General features: G+C 51.9%; 1 protein-coding gene across 1 annotated transcript; it reads left to right on the forward strand.

Annotated features, from left to right (window-relative positions):
* Positions 1–1660: 1660 nt before the first annotated feature.
* Positions 1661–8316, forward strand: PTGR3 (prostaglandin reductase 3; the record flags this gene model as incomplete). Its single annotated transcript, XM_080714429.1, has 2 exons — positions 1661–1869; positions 7392–8316. 2 exons carry the CDS (start codon positions 1661–1663, stop codon positions 8314–8316), a joined length of 1134 nt encoding a protein of 377 aa, XP_080570555.1.
* Positions 8317–18138: the final 9822 nt, after the last annotated feature.

Raw genomic sequence — 18138 nt, forward strand, 5'->3', positions numbered from 1 at the left:
GCCTGGAGGTCGGGCCGGTCTCGAGCGTCCGCCGGAGGGAAGAGGTTTGTTTTTTTTTTTTTGGAAGAAAATTCGCAGAAAGCAACCCCCCCGCCGAAAAAATGCAAACGCCAACCGCCACGAGCCGGAGCGTGCGTGCCGAGGGGGCGCCGCGCAGACATGCGCCGGGCGGGCGAGGTGAGCGCGGACGGTCCCCAAACTCCGGGGAGCGGAGATGCACTCCCGCTCGCTCCTCTTTTCAGGGAAATATAACACACGTTCGGATCGCAGAGCTTTCAGACAGTCTCAACTGATAGACAGACACATCGAGCTGCCTTTCCTGCTTCGGTGCTTACTCCTCCTCCCCTCGCCAACGTCACCCTGACAATTACAAATAGGTCTCACACAAACCGTACCTGTCAATCTTTTTAATTGCTTTGTTTTCTTTTTTTTTTTTCCCGGAGCTAAACAATATGACACAAAAAAAGAAATCTTAATACAGCATAACATAAAAGATGGCACGCTGGAGGAAGACGCGCAGGGGTGGGTGCGGCGATCCGCGGGCTGACCCCGGGTAAAAGCCCTGTGCTCCTCCAGGTCGAGCAGACAGGAGTCCCTGCGGATTCCCAGACCTGCTGGGTCCCCTCCCCCGCCAGCACACGCACACGGGCGCCCACGTGGGCCCAGCCACCCTTGGGTGCAGCGTGTCCTACATCTGGAAAAAAATAACACCTGTCACTTTGGCAAGCTTGGCTTGACTCGGGGGGTGAGACCGGGTTGGGGAAGGGCGACCGAGACCCGCGCGGCTTTTCTGTTGGGGCGACTCACGGGTGAACGGAGGCCAGGGGTGTTGTGAAATCACAGTCTCCACCTTCGAGGGGAACTTAAAGGTGGGCTTAGCTCATCCCAGAAAAGTGTGGAAGTGTTTAGTTTGGGCCCCTCTCTAAAAAGGGAAGTGGTTTGGGGTCGAGGCAACGCAATTAGGAGAAAACTGACGCGGTGGCACGACATCCTTCCGGCCGGGCTGGAGGATGAGGTCCTCAGACATCATCGCCACGTCGCCGCTGCGGCGAGCCCCGCGGCCCCACCTACAACTTTCCGGAGCGAGTGTGCGGGCGCCGGCTCCCCGCGGGCACTGTGCGTGCTGGCCTGGGGGGCCTGCGACCGCCGGCCCGCGCTCCGTGGGCACGCTCGCGGGAAGACCCGGCCCCTCGGCCAAGACACACGCGTGGCGGAGTCCCCGAGCTGGCGCGGGACGGCCCGGGGCGCGGCGCTCGGGGGGCCCGGCGGCCAGCCCCCGGCCCGGCGGCCAGCCCCCGGCGCCGCCGCGCGCCCCCCGCCCGCCGCCCGCCCAGGCCGCGCTCGGGGTTGATTCGTACCACCTTGCAAGGAAGTGAACGCTCCGCACGGGAAGGGGAGGCGCCTGCGCGGCCGCCGCGCCGGGCCGGCCACCGCGGGCCGGAGCCGCGCCTCCGCCGTCCCCGCCCGCCGCGGAGGCGCTCGGCCGGCGGAGGGGGGCCGGCCGCGGGGCGGGGGCGAGCCGGCCGCCGGCGCCGCCGACTCGGGCCGAACAAAAAGCCCGGCGGGCGGCCGCGCGGGGCGGTCGCGGCGCGGCGGCGGGGGCAGGGCGGCCGGGGCGGGCCGCGCGGGGCGGGACGGACGGACGGCGGCGGCGGCGGCCATGCAGCGGCTGGCGCGCGCGGGGGCCCGGGCCCTCGTGGACCTGTCGTACGCCCGCCACTTTCTGGACTTCCAGGGCTCCGCCATCCCCCGGGCCATGCAGAAGCTGGAGGCGACGCGGCTGAGCCCCGACCTCCGCGAGGCCGTCGCCCTGCGCCGCGACTGCCCGGTGCCGCTGCCCGGGGACGGGGACCTCCTCGTCCGGAACCGGTGAGCCCCGCGCCGCGCCGCCGGGCGGCCTCGGTGGGGATTCCCCTCCCTCCTCCCAGCCCCCTCCCCCTCCCGCTCCCCAAATAAAACCGACGGGGCCCCGCCGGCCTGCGTGGGCACCTCCGCGGGGCGGCCCGGCCGCCGGCTCGGGCTCGGCGTGCGCCCTCCGCGCGTGCCCCGGTGCGGGGCCGGGCGGTGGCGTGCGTCCAGGCGGCGGGGCCGGGGCCGGCGTGGGCATGGCTGCCGTGCCCGCCTGGGGCCGGCACCCGGGCGGCCCTCGGGCTGCCGCTGGCCTCCGCCCCGCCACCCCGCGTCCCCCCGCCGGCCCGCGGTGGCCGAGCAGCGCCCGCGCGGTCGGAGCCCGGCCGGGGAGCCCGGCGCTGCCCGGCGCCCGGTGCCCCGCTGGGTCCCGCGGCCCTGCCTCGCGGTGGCGGCGTCCGCGGCCCGCGCGGGGGAGGGCTCTGCCGGGAACTGCTGCCATCTGTGCGCTAAAGTCCCGAGAAGGAAGAGCCGCGAGGGCGCCGCGCCCGTCCCGCCCGCCCGCCACGGACACGCGAGCCCCCGCAGCCGACTGCGGAGGGAAGGAGGCGCCCGGCTGGTAGGAGCTGGTTTTTTTCCCGGCACGGCACTGGGATGGAAGCTAACTTTTGGAAACCTGTTGGAGCTGGTGGCGGGGCCGGCGGCGCGGTGGGGGCGGCGGGGAGCGGCCCCTAGCCGAGCTGGACGGCCGTCCCGGCCGCGGGGGGCGGCTTCGGGGTGCGGGTGAGCGCCGCGCCGTGTGTGCTCCACGGGGACTGCTGGAAGCCGGGACGAAACCGAAACTTCTCCAAACTTGACCAAGAAAAACAAAAGTTCCACTGGCCTTTTTTTTTCCTTTACTTTGCGATAACGTGTAGGAATGGTGGTAAATACTAGTAGACACGCACGTACAACCGGGGGAAGAGCCGCCCCTGTAGAAGCAGGTGTACGGGGAAGGGACCCCGGGGGCCTGGGGCGGGCCGAGGTGTGAAGACGGAGCGGCAGGCGCGAGGCGGACACCCCGAGCGCGGACGCCGCCGGGCTCCGCTGCCCGCCGCCAGGCCCTCTCCTGCGGCCGCTTCCTTTCCGCCCCCCTGGCCTGCACGCTAATTTTGCAGGCCCCCACCCGCCCCTTCCGAGGCCGCGGTCTCCCGGCGCTGCCTTCAGGTGCCCCGGGGTCGAAGGCCGGCCCGGGGCGGAGCACTGTCACCCTCAGGTCTGAGCCCAGGCGCGCTGGCTCCCGCGTCGGGAGGCCTTGGTCTGGGCTGCTTTTTTAAAAAACCATGCCTCTTTTTCTCTCCCACACTTGCCAATAATCCCTTGAGTGTAAATACTCTCTCTATAAGAGCAAGTTGACTTTTCTACCTGGAATTCAAAATGGGGGGGATGGAGCCAGTTTATTAAGAGGTGGTAAGGAGGACAAAGTAGACGCCCCCTCCCTCCCCACGCTGCCGGGAGTCCTCGGCGCCACCCCAGAGGGAAGGAGGTGGTCTATTCCTCAGAGTATTGCCAGTGGAGGTAGCATCCTGCCCACTTTCTTTTTCTTAAATAGAAGGTTGATAATTCACTGCAGGTTAGTCCATTTTAATCCTGACCAGATCTCCCCTAAGCAGTGTTAATTGCATTAAAATTTTATGCAAACTCCTTTTATCATAACAAAAGTCTGCCCTAGAATGAATGGGTTAAGCCTCCTCCAGTGCTCTGTTTGGAGTTTGAATCGTGTTCCGCCTGACTTTTTCTTTTAGTGAACTATATGTGCACATCTTCCTTGTGTCTTCACAGAAAACACAAATTCTTCCTTCCCGAGGGCAATGCTTTTCAAAAAGCTAGGCATCCCTGTAGGGGGCCAGGTGTGAGGAGGGGCACGGGACCCCCCCCCCCATGTGCAATGCTGCTCCATAAACAGCCCTCACCTAACTGGCCTGGCTTCCAGGGCAGCCCCCTGATCCTCAGCCCGCAGGACTGAAAGGCGCCCTGGTCAGGGCAGTACGGGCACCATTTTTAGCTTTTTTGTAAGAGGGTGACAGATTATTTCGTTCCCAAATTTTTCTAACGATTTTCTGCTCAAGTATAAATAAGAGAATGGAGCAAATAGTTGTAGGAATGGCGGGGTGGGGGGTGTATTTGATCAACGGTTGTTGCTCACGGGAGGGCTAAAATATTTCTACTCACTTTTCAGACCATGTTTTCTTTTCTCCTTTCTTTACCTGTTTTTTTTTCCTTATCCTTATCCTTTTTTTTTTTTTTTTTTTTTTTTTTTAAAGAAAAGCCTGGTTTGGACGACTGCTTTGTCCCTTAAAATTGAAGGCTTTTGCTCTGGACCCGAGTCTTCCCATTTGGTTTTTGTTCAAAAGAAAGCTGTTTACCCCCCACACACACACACACAGGATGACCTTGTCTCACAATAAACATGACAATGGGGTCCAGCACTTTTTAGAATAAATAAACTGGGTTGTTCTGGGAGAGTATATATTTGGGGAACACGGTGCTATTCTTTCCTGGAGTCCGGGGGTTTTGGTCTTGTCAGGAGATCCTCCCAGCCAATGGCTAGAATCCTCACTCATCCCAGCACACATTTTCAATTAAAGGGGGTGCAGGGCGGGTCGCTAAGCAGGAGCTTCTTTCCCTGCGCGTCCTTCCTGAATTTTTGTGGCTCACCTCACTTTGTGCCTCTGAGCCTGCGGAGCGGCCCCTTTCCCTCTGAGCCTGCTGCCCTTGAACTTGTTTTCCCGGAGCCTGAGGCTTGCGCACTCCCTCGCTCTGGCTTGCAACCCTATCCAGGCACGAAGGTAAGGAGCCAGGCCACCCTGGGCAGCGGCTACTGACAGGGTGTCTAGGGGGAGCTGTCCCAGGAAAGGCGAGTCCCAGCACCACCCCGAGACCCCCGAGAGGGGCGGCTCCCAACCAGCCTCCACAGCCGGTCTCCACTGGCTTGAGCCACCTTCTAAGGCAGAGGACAGCTGGGATGGGGGATAGATGAGGGTGCCTGCAGGCCAAGGTCAGGGTCTGGCTTCACTGTCCCCGGAACTTGAGCATTGTCCTTCCTGGGCCAGGGCCCTGTGGCCCGTGTAGGGACTGAGGGCTTGGGAAGCACCCCCTCCTGCACCAAGAGCAACGAAGCAGGGCCTGCTTGGGCCCCAGGGCATTCAGCAGGATGTCTCAGCGGGCCAGCCACGGGTAGTGGCCGGAGGAATCCCAGCTCCCACTAGGGCATGCCGCAGGGATGGGTGTGGCTAGCTGATTGGGTTCCCTGGGCCCCCAGCCTGCAGGGGCTCTCCATTCCAATGCTTGCCCTACTAATAATCAGGGTGATCCCTGTGGGTTTTCAAGCAAACCTGCCTGGCTGAGCCAAGCTGGTGCTGGCAGGCCACGGCCACTGGCTCTCAGTAGAACCCCACTCCTGCCTCCAAACTTGGCCTTCAACCCTCCCCTCCAGCATTCTGCAAGTGCTGGGCTGCATTTCTCCACCTCTTCCCGGGAAGTGGCAAACCACAGCTGTGGGGCGGGGGAGAAAGGGCGTTGCATTCTCCGCAGAGTCCCCCAGGGCGCAGGGTTCGGGCTCTGGTTCCCAGGCAAGGAGTACCAGCCTGGAGAGCCACTGCTGAGGAGATGGAGCCCAAGGCTGGGGCCAGCCTGGAGGGGAGCGGGGAAGAGTTAACTGTGGGCGGAGGAGGCCTGAGAACAGAACTGGAGGCTGGGCTGGGTCCCTCACCTCTGGAACCCGGCCAGTCTCTTCTACCTAGCTGTGCTTCCAGGAGTGTGCTTTACAGCCTAGGGCCTGGCCGGAGCCACACTGGGGCTGGACTCTGCCTTGAGCCCCTGAGCAGGCCAGAAGCTAACCCCAGGAAGCCAGCTCTCTCAAAAGGACCTGGAGATGTATGTAAATTTCAGGGAAAAGAGCAGCAGTGCTCTCCCAGTAGAATGTGTTAAAAGACAAAAGAGAACCCAGCCCCTAGAATCACCTCTCCTCCTCCTCTGCTTTTGGTCTGGATTTGTAGAGCTTGTCACTAGAGGTTTTTTTTTGTTTGTTTTGGTTTGGTTTTTTTTTTTTTTTTTTTTTTTGCGGTCTGGGGATGGAACCCAGGGGCATTTGACCTCCGAGCTACACCTCCTGCCCTATTTTTTATTCTTTATTTTGAAACAGGGCCTCACTAAGTAGCTGAGGCTGTCCATGAACTCCAATCCTCCAGTCTCAGCCTCCCAAATGCTAGGATGGCAAGCGTGCCCACCACACCCAGCTCCTAGAGCTCTCTTGAGCTGACCTCTGCTGGCTGGATGTAAGGGGAGAAAGGGCGACTTCCCACTTGGTCTCATTTCCACACGGGGTACAGACCTTTGAGCACCACAGGTGACGAGGTAGCCTGGGAAGTGCAAAGGACCATCTACCTTACAGTGAGTGCTTTCTCACACAGGCACTTTGGGTCTATGAAGTTAAGATGGAAATCTCTTTCAACGACCCACTTAAACAGCCTTTTCTCCCACTGACACCAGATAAGACCATCTTTCCTTTTAGTTCCAGGTAGAAATGACATGTTGGGGTCCTCCCTGGTGTGTCCAAGGCACCTCCTGACATCCTGAGATCACTTTTTTCCCCTGTGTAACAGAATATTTTTGTTATGAGGTATACAGAGATGAAAAAAAAAAAAAAGCTGGTAAGAAGTACTGGCCTCACAATTAAACTGAGTCTGAATACCAAAGTGAAACTAATCATCTGGTATTAATCAAGTCATGTCTCTGCTTCTTGTTGGGGAGAAATACAGTGACAATTTGCTTTCCTTTCCATCTGAAAAGGGCTGTGAAATGCTGAATGTTCCTTAAAAATCATTCTCCCCGATTGGTGTTCGGTGAATCAGAATGCATGTTTTCATAGTGGGCATGGTGATTCCAGAGAGAAAATGCGCTGTGCCCACTTCAGCACTCCTGGCAGTAACAAGTAGCACCGATGACCTGGCAGTTGTACCAGCCTGTAATAATATCATCGCCATTACTATTATTATCCGAAGTGTTAAACTGTTGCCAGGATCAATACAAACGCTTATTTGAATATACTTTATCCCAGTGTTGTTTTTAACATCTTTCTTAAAGGAGCCAATTAATTTCCAACTTGTAGCTCCAGTGAAGTTTGTGTGTAATGAGCACTTCCTGGCTTTTTTTTTTTTTTTTTTTTGCTTATTTCTTCTTTTGCAAAAAAAGATGGGAGAAAATGGTGTGGAAAATAAATCACTTGCTGATTAAAGCAAAATATGGAATTATTTCTAATTGCTGAAAGAATAAAATCAGCCAGAACTCTTGAGTTCACATCAGTGTGTTTTGAACTAATCCTTGTTTGATTTTTTTATTTTTTTTCCAATAGAATAGTAGGACTGATTTTTTTCTTGTTTTAATTCTTTCCGCTCCTATAGCTTAGCAACCCCTCCGTAGTCCCTGGATTTTTTTCTAAGCAGAATGTGAAGGCCTTCACAAAGATGACGTCTTAATACGGTGGTTTGTTTGTTTCCTTCTAGATTTGTTGGTGTCAATGCATCTGACATCAACTATTCGGCCGGTCGCTATGACCCGACGGTGAAGCCCCCCTTTGACGTGGGTTTCGAGGGGATCGGCGAGGTGGTGGCCCTGGGCCTCTCGGCCAGTGCTAAGTACACAGTGGGCCAGGCGGTGGCTTATGTGTCTCCTGGCTCCTTTGCTGAGTACACGGTTGTGCCTGCCCGCATTGCTACCCCACTGCCCTCCGTGAAACCCGAGTTCCTGACTCTGCTGGTAAGTGGCACCACTGCATACATCAGCCTGAAGGAGCTGGGTGGGCTGTCGGAAGGGAAGAAAGTTCTGGTGACCGCAGCAGCTGGGGGGACCGGCCAGTTTGCCGTGCAGCTTTCAAAGAAGGCCAAGTGCCACGTCCTCGGAACCTGCTCTTCCAATGAAAAGTCGGCTTTTCTGAAGTCCGTGGGATGCGATCGTCCCATCAACTACAAGACTGAGGACATCAAAACCGTACTCAGGCAGGAGTACCCCGGAGGCGTGGATGTGGTCTACGAATCAGTCGGGGGAGCCATGTTTGACTTGGCCGTAGATGCCTTGGCCATCAACGGCCGCCTGATAGTCATCGGGTTTATCTCTGGTTACCAGAGTCCTACTGGCCTTTCGCCTGTGAAGTCGGAAGTACTGCCAGCCAAACTGCTGAAGAAATCGGCCAGTGTCCAGGGCTTCTTCCTGAACCACTACCTCTCCAAATACCAGGCAGCCATGGAGGACCTGCTAAGGTTGTATGCCAGTGGGGAGCTGGTCTGTACGGTGGACCTGGGGGATCAGTCTCCCGAGGGCAGGTTCATCGGCCTGGACTCTGTATTCCGCGCAGTCGATTATATGTACATGGGAAAAAATACTGGGAAAATTGTAGTTGAGTTACCTCACTCTGTCAACAGTAAGCTCTAAAAACAGAACAATGACAAATCAAAAGAGAAATGAGCACTTTGTGCCCCAGAATTACTCAAATCCGTTTATTTTTAGTTGGTGATGGATATAATACTTCCTAATGCAAAGGAAAGGTGTTAATGAATAGATCTCTCTCTCTCTCTCTCTTCCTTCCTTTCTTTCTTTGGGGGTAGTAGGGAAAACAACATGTGCCAATAAAAAGTTCCTTCCATGCTAAGAGGTAAAGCGTTTACATTGGATTCTTTAGTCGTGGACAGTCTTGTTCCTGATTTTATTGTTCCAGGGAAGTAAATTAATTCCTGATGCAGGGCCTGATCGAATCAGTATGTCCCCAGCTTGATGAGATTTTAAAATCAGTCTTGAAAATAGTTCACAACGCCTTCTTCTTCGCTCTGGGGGAGTCTGCTCTTGGGCAAATGAGTAGTTCACTGTGAGAGGTAAAGGAAAGTCAGCCAGGTATTTTTCAGTCCTATCCTCAGGGAAATCCTGTCCTCCCCATCCCTTTTTGTTTTTTTATAAATCACTAACCAACTACTTAAATAGATATTTGGGACAAATTCTCGCCCTCCCCATTTGCTCTTGCAGATGTATCTTACAGAAGCCTCTGTCCTATGATGGCCTTTATCCACAGGCATCCTGGTAGGACTACAGAATAGGAAACTTACCTGTTCTTTTAAGAAGCAAATTAGGGTTGAAAACTTCGGAAAAGGGAAACTGCAGAGTTTGGGGGGGAACTTTTAAAAATTAACATCTATCGGGAAGGGAAAAGTGTGTGTTCCTTAACACAGCACAGGTCGCACCCAGTGTGGGCCACAGAAGGAATCCGGCCCTCTGGGTGTACACAGGGTGGGTGCCGGCGCACTCGGCATGCCTGAGCGAACACAGCAGGGCCCCAAGTGCAGCAACGCATTTGCTTCTCAGAGGGTTTGAGCTCTGGTCACAGAAACACAAAATAGCTGTCACGGATACCGTGTTTCTATCCCACATGTCCAGTATTCTGAGGGAACGAGATGGCTTTTGTCACTTGTGCACAGATCTCTACCCACCACACCTGAAATCTCTCCCAAATCACGCCTTAGCTGCTGGGCTGGCCTCTTGACCTTCAGCACCCTAGAGGCCGCTGTTCAAACCCCATGGTGCCTTTCTAATTGAAGGTGAAGCCCCGCCAGATAATTTTTCAGAGTCTTGGGTTTCTGTGCACCGGAGGTGCTCAATAAACGTGCACGCAATTAAAGATGCTCCGGGAAAGTTGGGGACCGTGTTTAATTCTTCTTTTCCCACATCCGAAGAGCAGGGGAATCCTACTGCAGAGGAGCTGTTAGTATCTGTTTTACAAGATTTAGTCATTTTCAGGTACCTAATGTAGCTGCTAGCATGCATGCACAACAATACAATTTATATGGTAAATGGAACCAAATGATGGTCTCACTGAATGTTATGGCTGTACTGAAGAGAAATGTCACGGTAAATAGCTGCCGAATTATGGATCATGTCTGAGTGTCACAACTGCACTAAAGACAAATAGCACCGGAGGCTACTGCCACCGTGACGCTTCTGAGTTATGAAGAGGGGTAGCGGCCTGACGCGAGGTTCTTTGTGTCCTCGTCACGGCGGAGGCCGCTGGTGCAAGGGACAGAAAGCCTCGTCCAGTGCGTGTTCAGTTATTAATCTGTCCCTTTCAGACCTAACAGCTGTAGCAAAACAGAGGGAGAGAGAAAGACTTGGCTGCGCTCTTCTCTACACAAACAAACAAAGGGGGGACAGGTTTTATGAATCCAACTGCACAGGAAGTGGCTGGTGATGGAAAAATGTAATCAAATAATCTAATCAAAGAATAGTATTAAATTTAACGTAGTACGTGTCTGAAAGGCTTAGTTCCTTCTTATGCAGACAGATGTGTGAAATCCAAACAATAATGCACTTGCTCCCTCCGTAAAGGCTCGAGGACTGAGGACATTACTAACGAAATTGCTCCTTCTAAACTGAAGTGGGCCCCGGTTTCTTTCATTTTAATGGGAGGGTAATAAAGATGAAAGACCAACATTTTATCTGATGGATCCCTTAAGCTACGGAATAGAAATTTATTATGTTTTGAGGGAATACACTGAATTCAGCTATGGAAAAATAAAATCTGAACACCCAGGTTTCAAAGAAAACGTAAGCTGAAAACCTCATGTTCTCTCCACCCACAAACTGAAAAACTACAAGGCATGCTGTTTTCATTTATTCTTAGAAAACAAGCATGAAAAGATCCCGCCTATTCAGATAATGCCAAAAATATGTTTAAACTTTTTTATGCTTTTGAAAAATGATTTGTAAATTGAGGGTCATAGGTCGGTGCCAGTTCCACCCTCTGGGATCGGTGCATGGAGACCTAACGGCCAGTGAGGTGGTGTGGGGGGTCCCTTCCATTTTTCTCTCCATTTTATTACATATCATGAAAAGTGTGTCTATAATTCAGGGCCACTGTCAGTCTTTGTTTTAGAGAAGGGGCCAGGGCAGAACAGCCGTGGTGGGTAAGTTATTTCTCGGTTTTGGATGTGGACTCCCCTGAATGTTGGGCCAGAGGTCACTGGCCAGGCAGGGCCGAAGGGGCTTGCCTCTGGAGAAACAAAGGCATCGCCAACGGTCCATTACTGTTTAGCCATGACTTCTAAAATGCCAAATGCTAGTCGTCCAAAGCTGTTGTGCATACCAAATAAGTAAAGGACAACATGCCACGTTGGGGGTCCCTTTGACAATGATTACATCCACTGATTTCAGCATTAAAACAATTCTTTACAGGGAACTGTTTGCAAGAGACAGTTTTTTGCAGTGTGTTCCATATACATTGTTATTGCACAATTCCATCTGAACGAAGTTTCTCCGAAGTAGAGTAACTGGTCGTTAGTATCACACTCAGCGTTTGCCCAGTATAACTAGAGTAGCTTCTACAGATTCGAGGGAAACCCTGCGTGATGTGCTGAAGGAGCGTTGAGGCTGATGGGGCGTCACGTCCTCCATACAGCACAGGCCTGCTTTCTGTGCTCCCACTGTAGGGTGCTGGAAACTTGACGGATGATGTCATTTAAGACACATGCCTGCCTCCGGGACCTGGGTTTTGGCTTCCTGTTTCTGGCTTTTACTTGGGTAGCGTTTATAATGGCCACCCAACTTGTATCTGAAATGCGGAACCCTTTCTGGGGCTCTCAGCCAGAGGTCAGCACAGCTGGGCTCCCCTTTAACATGAGGCCAGTTGCTAGGTACCAGAGAACCTTGACTACTTTACCATGTGTACGTGTAGGACAAGTACCAGACTTGACATGATAGGATCTCAGATAAGCAACGAGCAGCTTTCAAAATAACTGCAGTTAAAAAAAAAAAGATGAAACACTCTCAACTTGGAGAACTTTCAAGTTTTGTGAACATGACTTAGATGCAGAATGGCCTGATTTGGTGAATTCATAATTACGCTTATCTTTACTTTTCCTCTCTCATAGATATTTTGTTGCTTATAATACTTATTTAGGAAGAAAACCTTTTGCAGATTTTAGTCATTTTGAAGTTTGGGTTTTGTTTTTGGAGGGCTAGATCTTTCTGTAACTAATTTTCCCACTGATGGCCTAGAATTAAATGCTCAGGATCCTCTTTCAGACATGAAAATGCAAAGCTGGATCATCAATAACATACTGCGGTTGGTGTGGCCATTTAAAACTTGGAATTCTGTCTCTACCAGCCTTTTAAGCATCGTGCCACAGGGAGGAATGTTTGGCACAAGAACTTACTGCTGTTACCATGAGCCATTTTTCGAAGGTTGGCCCAAAACTAAAAGTTATACAAAACACAAAGATAGTATTTTATCAACATGTGTCAGTTCAAGGAAATGCTGGTAGTAGAGAGAAGGGAGTTGATATTCAGAGCAATCACATAAGAAGCATATTTCAATCATGTGTCCCTAGCTCTTGCTGAGTCTCAGCTGCAGTTGAAGAGGGACAGCAAGGTACAAAGTACCTGGTGTCAGTACCCTCTGGCATCTACTCTCTGAAACTCTGGCTCTGCCCATCATAAACCCTTCAGTGTGGCTCCCAGCCCCCAGGGGGGGCACACATGCTCAAGAAGCGTGCAGTGGACCCCTGAGCTCCCTGGTAAGCACCGCATAGAGGACAGTTTGGGGAAACCAATGTGTGCTTCATATGTGCTTAGGCGCACTGAGCCAAAAGCACAGAGGTTTGAATGGCCCCCACAGGGAGAGTTTCCCTTGAAGGGCATTCTCTGGCAGTGTCTTTCTGCCAACACGAAATTAAAATAATAATTAAAACACACCCTGCTGATGGGCGGCAGCCTCCAGTACGCAAGATGGATCTGTGCTTTGAGCTCAGAAAAATGTTTCATGAAATTGCGATGTCCTGCCTTATCCTCTGCACGTGAAGAGCTGAACGGGGGTCTCAGAACGCCTTGCATGAACAGTTCCTCGGGTGGATGGGATATGGAGAGGACTTGAGGAAGACAGGCATCCCACTTAGGAGCGCTTGTCTTGTGCCTGCATGCCCATGCCCTGGCATCCTTACCCCAGAAATCAGAGAACTAGGAGGAGGAGCCTGTGTCCCTCCCAGCCCTGAAAAATAGAAGGACCTGATTGCCCTTTAAGTGAGAAGTTTAGGGTTTAAAGGGTTGATCTAGCCGGGCGTGGTGGCCCGTGCTTCTAATTCCTGCGCTTGGGAGGCGGAGACAGGAGGATCGCGCAGGTTCGAAGTCAGCCGTGCTGGCTTAAGAGACCCTGTTTCCAAATAAAAATATAAAAATGGGTCTGGGAGTGTAGCCCGGAGGTAGAAGGGTTTCCAGGAACCCCAGTACCACCGAAAAATAAAAAAAAAAAAAATAAAGGGTTGATCTAATTCTACCCATTTATTATTTATCTATGCACCCAAGGACTTTCTATCTCTGAGCTACATCCCAGCTCTTTTGCTTTTGTTTGTTTTGTTTTGAAACAGGGTCTTGGTAGGTTATTGAGTCTTGCTTGGCCTCAAACCTGCGAGCCTGCGCTCTTCCCATCTCAGCTTCCCAATGACTGGGACTACAGGTGTGCACCACCACACCCATCTCCTAGAACCTGGGACCCAGGGAGAAGAGGCACCTTGCTCGAGGTCCAGGACCCCCTGGATTCAGATTTTAGGACACTGGTGTAGTTCTTCCCAGTGCCACAGCCCCTCTGCACGGTCCCATCTCCGCCCAGGTCCCGGAGCAGATGGTTAAGCAAGTTGTAGAAACTGCTGGGCTTTGTTAGGGACCTTCCTGTAGATGAGATGCTGGCCAGCCCCGGAAAAGCATGGCGAGTCTGACCACCAAAATGTGCTCACCTCTTTAACCCAGCACAAAGTAATGTTCCAGAACATTTGACTCAGTGTCACTTAAATAGCACACCATCTATGGAAGGAAAAACAAAATCAAACTCAATGAAAGGAATGGCTGGATGCTCACATCCTGGTTTTACTGCTACAAGGAAGATCCACCGAGGTACTGTAAGCACCAAAGAAAGTAAAGGAAGGAAAACCACAGGTAGGTTTTTTGCCTGCTCGTTTTTGCCTATGGAGCGATGATCATGGTTGACCATCATAATCTTTGCCTTTGTAGCAAGATATCTAGGATCTGAATTTGCTGTCCCTCCGGAAATCGGGTGGCGGCTGTTAGAGGCTCAGGGCTCCGGGGAGGGGTTCAGTGGCTGGCAGGGCCCGCAGGTGAAGGGCAGGCCATACAGCAGACCTCAGTGGGGGCGGCTCACCGTGCGGTGCAGCAGGAACCTCACACGCGTACAAACGACAGATCATAATTAAGGCTCGAAACAAGCCCTTCAGAACCAGGCGACATTGAACATCCACGTCTCTCCCTGTCATTTCTGTCTTCTTCCCCTCAAACTCATGCATAACAAGCGTAAACTTTCAACTTTACACGAACAAATCCTTTCCCAGTAGAAGCGGCTTCTTTTAACATTGAAAAACCACTTCACGGGAACAGCAACAATGTCAAAGGCAATCACATTTTGTAGGAAAGCTCATTGCTCACCAGGGGACCGGTAGCAATAGTGTTCCCTCTACGTGTTGCTGGAATTTACATTTGGAAATTGAATTGTCTCCTTGAGGGTTTTTACTCAGTGTAACTTTTGGAGAATTACTTACATCCCCGCACATCAGTATATATGGAATGAGGTTGCGTTGAAGGAGCTCTAGTCACCCTTACTGTCCAAAAAGGATGCGTTCTCTTAACACTAGTAAAATTAAAGAATCATTCTTCAAGACTATGTACTGTTTCAACTTTGTATGGTTTTGTATGTGGTGCTACAGAGTGAAAAAACCAGGGCATTCTATCTCCAAGCTATACCCACACCCCAATCCTATTATTATTATTATTTTATCATCCTTATCATTATTATTATCATCATCATTATTTAGAAACAGGGTCTCCCCAAGTTACTGAGGCTGGCTTCAAACCTGCAACCCTTCCGTCTCAGCCTCCCAGTACTGGGATTACAGGCCTCTGTCACACCCAACTGTTTCAACTTTTGAATTTGCTTTTATAACACCTTAGAACATTTACAGTCGTGCCATCTTTGAGTGCAACATCACCATCTTCTCTCCTTTATTCTGACCCAGGTAGAAATGAAAGCCTCCCATTTTAGAGACGGAAGAATTCAAATGCAGGAAATGATTTGCACAAGATGACATCATCCCTGGATAGACAAATGGGTCCACAGACGGTCCTCAGACCGAGGCCGTCTTCCTCAGTTGAGGTGCTTTGCACTTGACTGTTCCTGTGAGACCCTGTGAATACACTGTCCTGACAGCAGCCCAGGATGGGCCCAGGACTTTGCATCTCCCAGCAGACACCAATGCTGGTCCAGGGACAGCACTTGAGTAGCAAGGCGCTCGGTTGTGCTGCCTTCGGGGGGACTGCTGTCTTGAAAAATGTTGCTTCAACAGGTACTTCAAAGCTACCCAAAGGTTACTGAGGTCTAAATTACAGAAACAAGGTCTCCATGTAACTACAAAAGCGGTTGCTTTTTGCAATCATGTGAATTTTTTGTTTGTTTTTGTTTTGGTACTAGAAATTGAAGACGGGCATTCTACCTCCAAGCTACACCCACAGCCCTTTTTATTTTCTTACTTTGAAATATGCTCAGCTGGGCGTGGCAGTGTACACTTAAAATCAGAAGGACTGTGGGGTCACAGCCAGCCTCAGCAATCTTGTGAGGCCCTCCACAACTTAGTGAGACCCTGTCTCAAAATAAAACATAGAGTAAGGCTGGGAGTGTAGCCTGAAGGTAAAATGCTCCTGGATATAATTCCAGGAAGGGAGAAAGGAAGGAGAAGAAAGACATACAGACAGGAAGGGAGGAAGGAAGGAAAGGAGGGGAAGAGAGGGAGGGGGCAGAAGGAAGGTCCAAGAAGACCACAGAGCAGCCTGGACACACAGGCCCTCCGCCGCTGTGTTCACAGCCCTGTCACTGGTGCAGGATGCAGAGGGTGGTACCCACAGCTATAGGCTACTCCATGTCCTTCCCTCTGGGGAAAGCCCGACTGAGCTCAGCTCACAGCTACAGGAGCATTACCAGGAGCGCCAAAGAAAAACCATCCAGTGTCTGCAGCCCCCCGCTCACATGCAACATACTGTCAGTGTTCAGTTACAACAGGACCAGGACCCTGAGCACAAATCCACATTCTTTCCCCTGAAGACAGTGCAGGGAGTGGAGTCTCTGGACTCCTGTGCTGCTGGCAGGTCCTGGCAGGCCTGGTGCAGTGGGCTGGGGAGGAGCAGGAGCCAATCCCTGGGGGATGAGGGCACCAGGCCTTGTTAGGAGACAGAACTACCCCTGCACCTTGTCCTTCTAATTCCGTGAGTCCTACGCTTCATTGCTCTTAGTGGTGTGTGTGTGTGTGTGTGTGTGTGTGTGTGTGTTACTAGGGATTGAACTCAGTCTACCTCTGAGCTACATCCACAGTTCTATTTTTTTTTTTAAATAGGGTATTGCTAAGTTGTTGAGGAGCTTGCTAAGTTGCTGAGGCTGGCAAAGAACCTGTGACCTTCCCAAGTACTGGGTTTTCAGGCATGTGCTACCACGCCGGATGCCCACTGTCCTTTCAGGCTGACTTGCCACCAACAATCTGAGCATCACACACACACACACACACACACACACACACACACACACACGTGTTCACTTTCACATCTCCAGGCCCTGCATGTGGCCCAATAAGTGAAGGGTGAGATGACATTGTGTCACCTGTGTGTCCTCCCCAGTCCAACCCCAGTTCTGAGCCCTGGGAGCTCGGGAAGCAGGACAAGTGTCCGAATGGGACTCGGGGAAAGCTGCCCTAGGCCCTGGCTCCAGGCAGAACAGCGGCTTGAGCAACGCGGAGTCCTACCCCATGACAACAGAGGCAGGGAGCCTGGATGGGGCCGGAGCCTCCATTGCAGCCTTGAGCCTCCTACCTGAGGGTATGTCCGAGAGAGAGACACCTGGTCGACCTCAGGCTGCTCATGGAGGGGTAAGGCTCGGTGGAGCATAGCTAGCTAGGTCCCCAGAAGAGGGAAAGGCTGGCAGATGTCACTCACATTCAGGAATCCTGTGCTCCAGGCTCTGTGCTCAGGACTCAAGAGGTCTTCTCTCATCAACTCCCTGGAACAGTGCGTTCTAGTACATCACTGTCCAATAGAGATATTAATGTGAGCCACATATGTAATTTAAATTTTTCTAATAGCCACATTAAAAAAGGTGAAATTAATTTTCCTAATATATTTCATTTAGCCCAATATATCCAAAATATTATCATTTGAACTTGTAATTAATTAATATAAAAGCTGGAAGAGGCGCCATTTTTTAAAATCAATATCTAACACTTCTCGATTGTAGTAAGCCAGGCACTGATCCAACTGCCTCCTATAATAACTTTTTTAATCCACATAAAACCTATGAGGCAGGGTCTAGTGTTAGCACCACCCACGTTTTATAGACAGGGGAACCGAGATCACAGGGCCAGGGCACAGAGCAGCTGACAGGGTGGCCCCAGGATCCAAAGCTTACCCAGGGGGCATGAGGATTACAGACAGTTGTGGGATAAATTACGAAGGGTACTATTTTAGTCTCCATTCGTTGAATAAATTGAGGTTTAAGGATACCTCCTAAGTCATATAGCTAAAAAAAAAAAAAAACCCAGTCCGTATGGAAATGTGGGGGAGAGTTCTAGACCACACCCAGAGGAATGGCCAGGTGGTTTCTGGCCAGCTTTATTAAGTTGGGGCAAGATTTGAGCTGAAAATTAATCATTTTGAGATGGAAAAGACATTTTCTTTTCTTTCTTTTTTTTTTTTTATGGTACTAGGGATAGAATCCAGGGGCATTCTATCTCCGAGCTACACCCCTCAGCCCTATTTTTTATTCTTTATTTTGAAACAGAGTCTCACTGAGTTGCAAAGGGCCTAAGTAGTAGATGAGGCTGTCCTCAAACCGAGATCCTCCTGTCTCAGTCTCCCAAATACTGGGATTACAAGCACGCATCACCATGCCTGGCTGAGAGAAGACATTTCTACTGGGAAAATGGCCCAGTTGCAGGGCAGCAGGGTATTCTACTCTCCTTGCAGAGTGAGGAGGAGAGTAGTACGTGAACAGTTCAACAGTCTTGACTCGAACGGCCCAGGGTCAGAGGGAGGCAGAAAGGCCCTGCTCCCAGTCCACAGCCAGACCCCAAGGGGAGAGAAGACTGCTACTCAGCCCACAGAGAGAGATTCCATTCCAGAGGCACCCCAAGTTGGGGGGGGGGATTATCTGCTGGGACATGCCCACTCAGCAAA

This window comes from Muscardinus avellanarius (genome assembly GCF_963383645.1).
Source record: "Muscardinus avellanarius genome assembly, chromosome: 17".
Lineage (NCBI taxonomy): Eukaryota > Metazoa > Chordata > Mammalia > Rodentia > Gliridae > Muscardinus > Muscardinus avellanarius.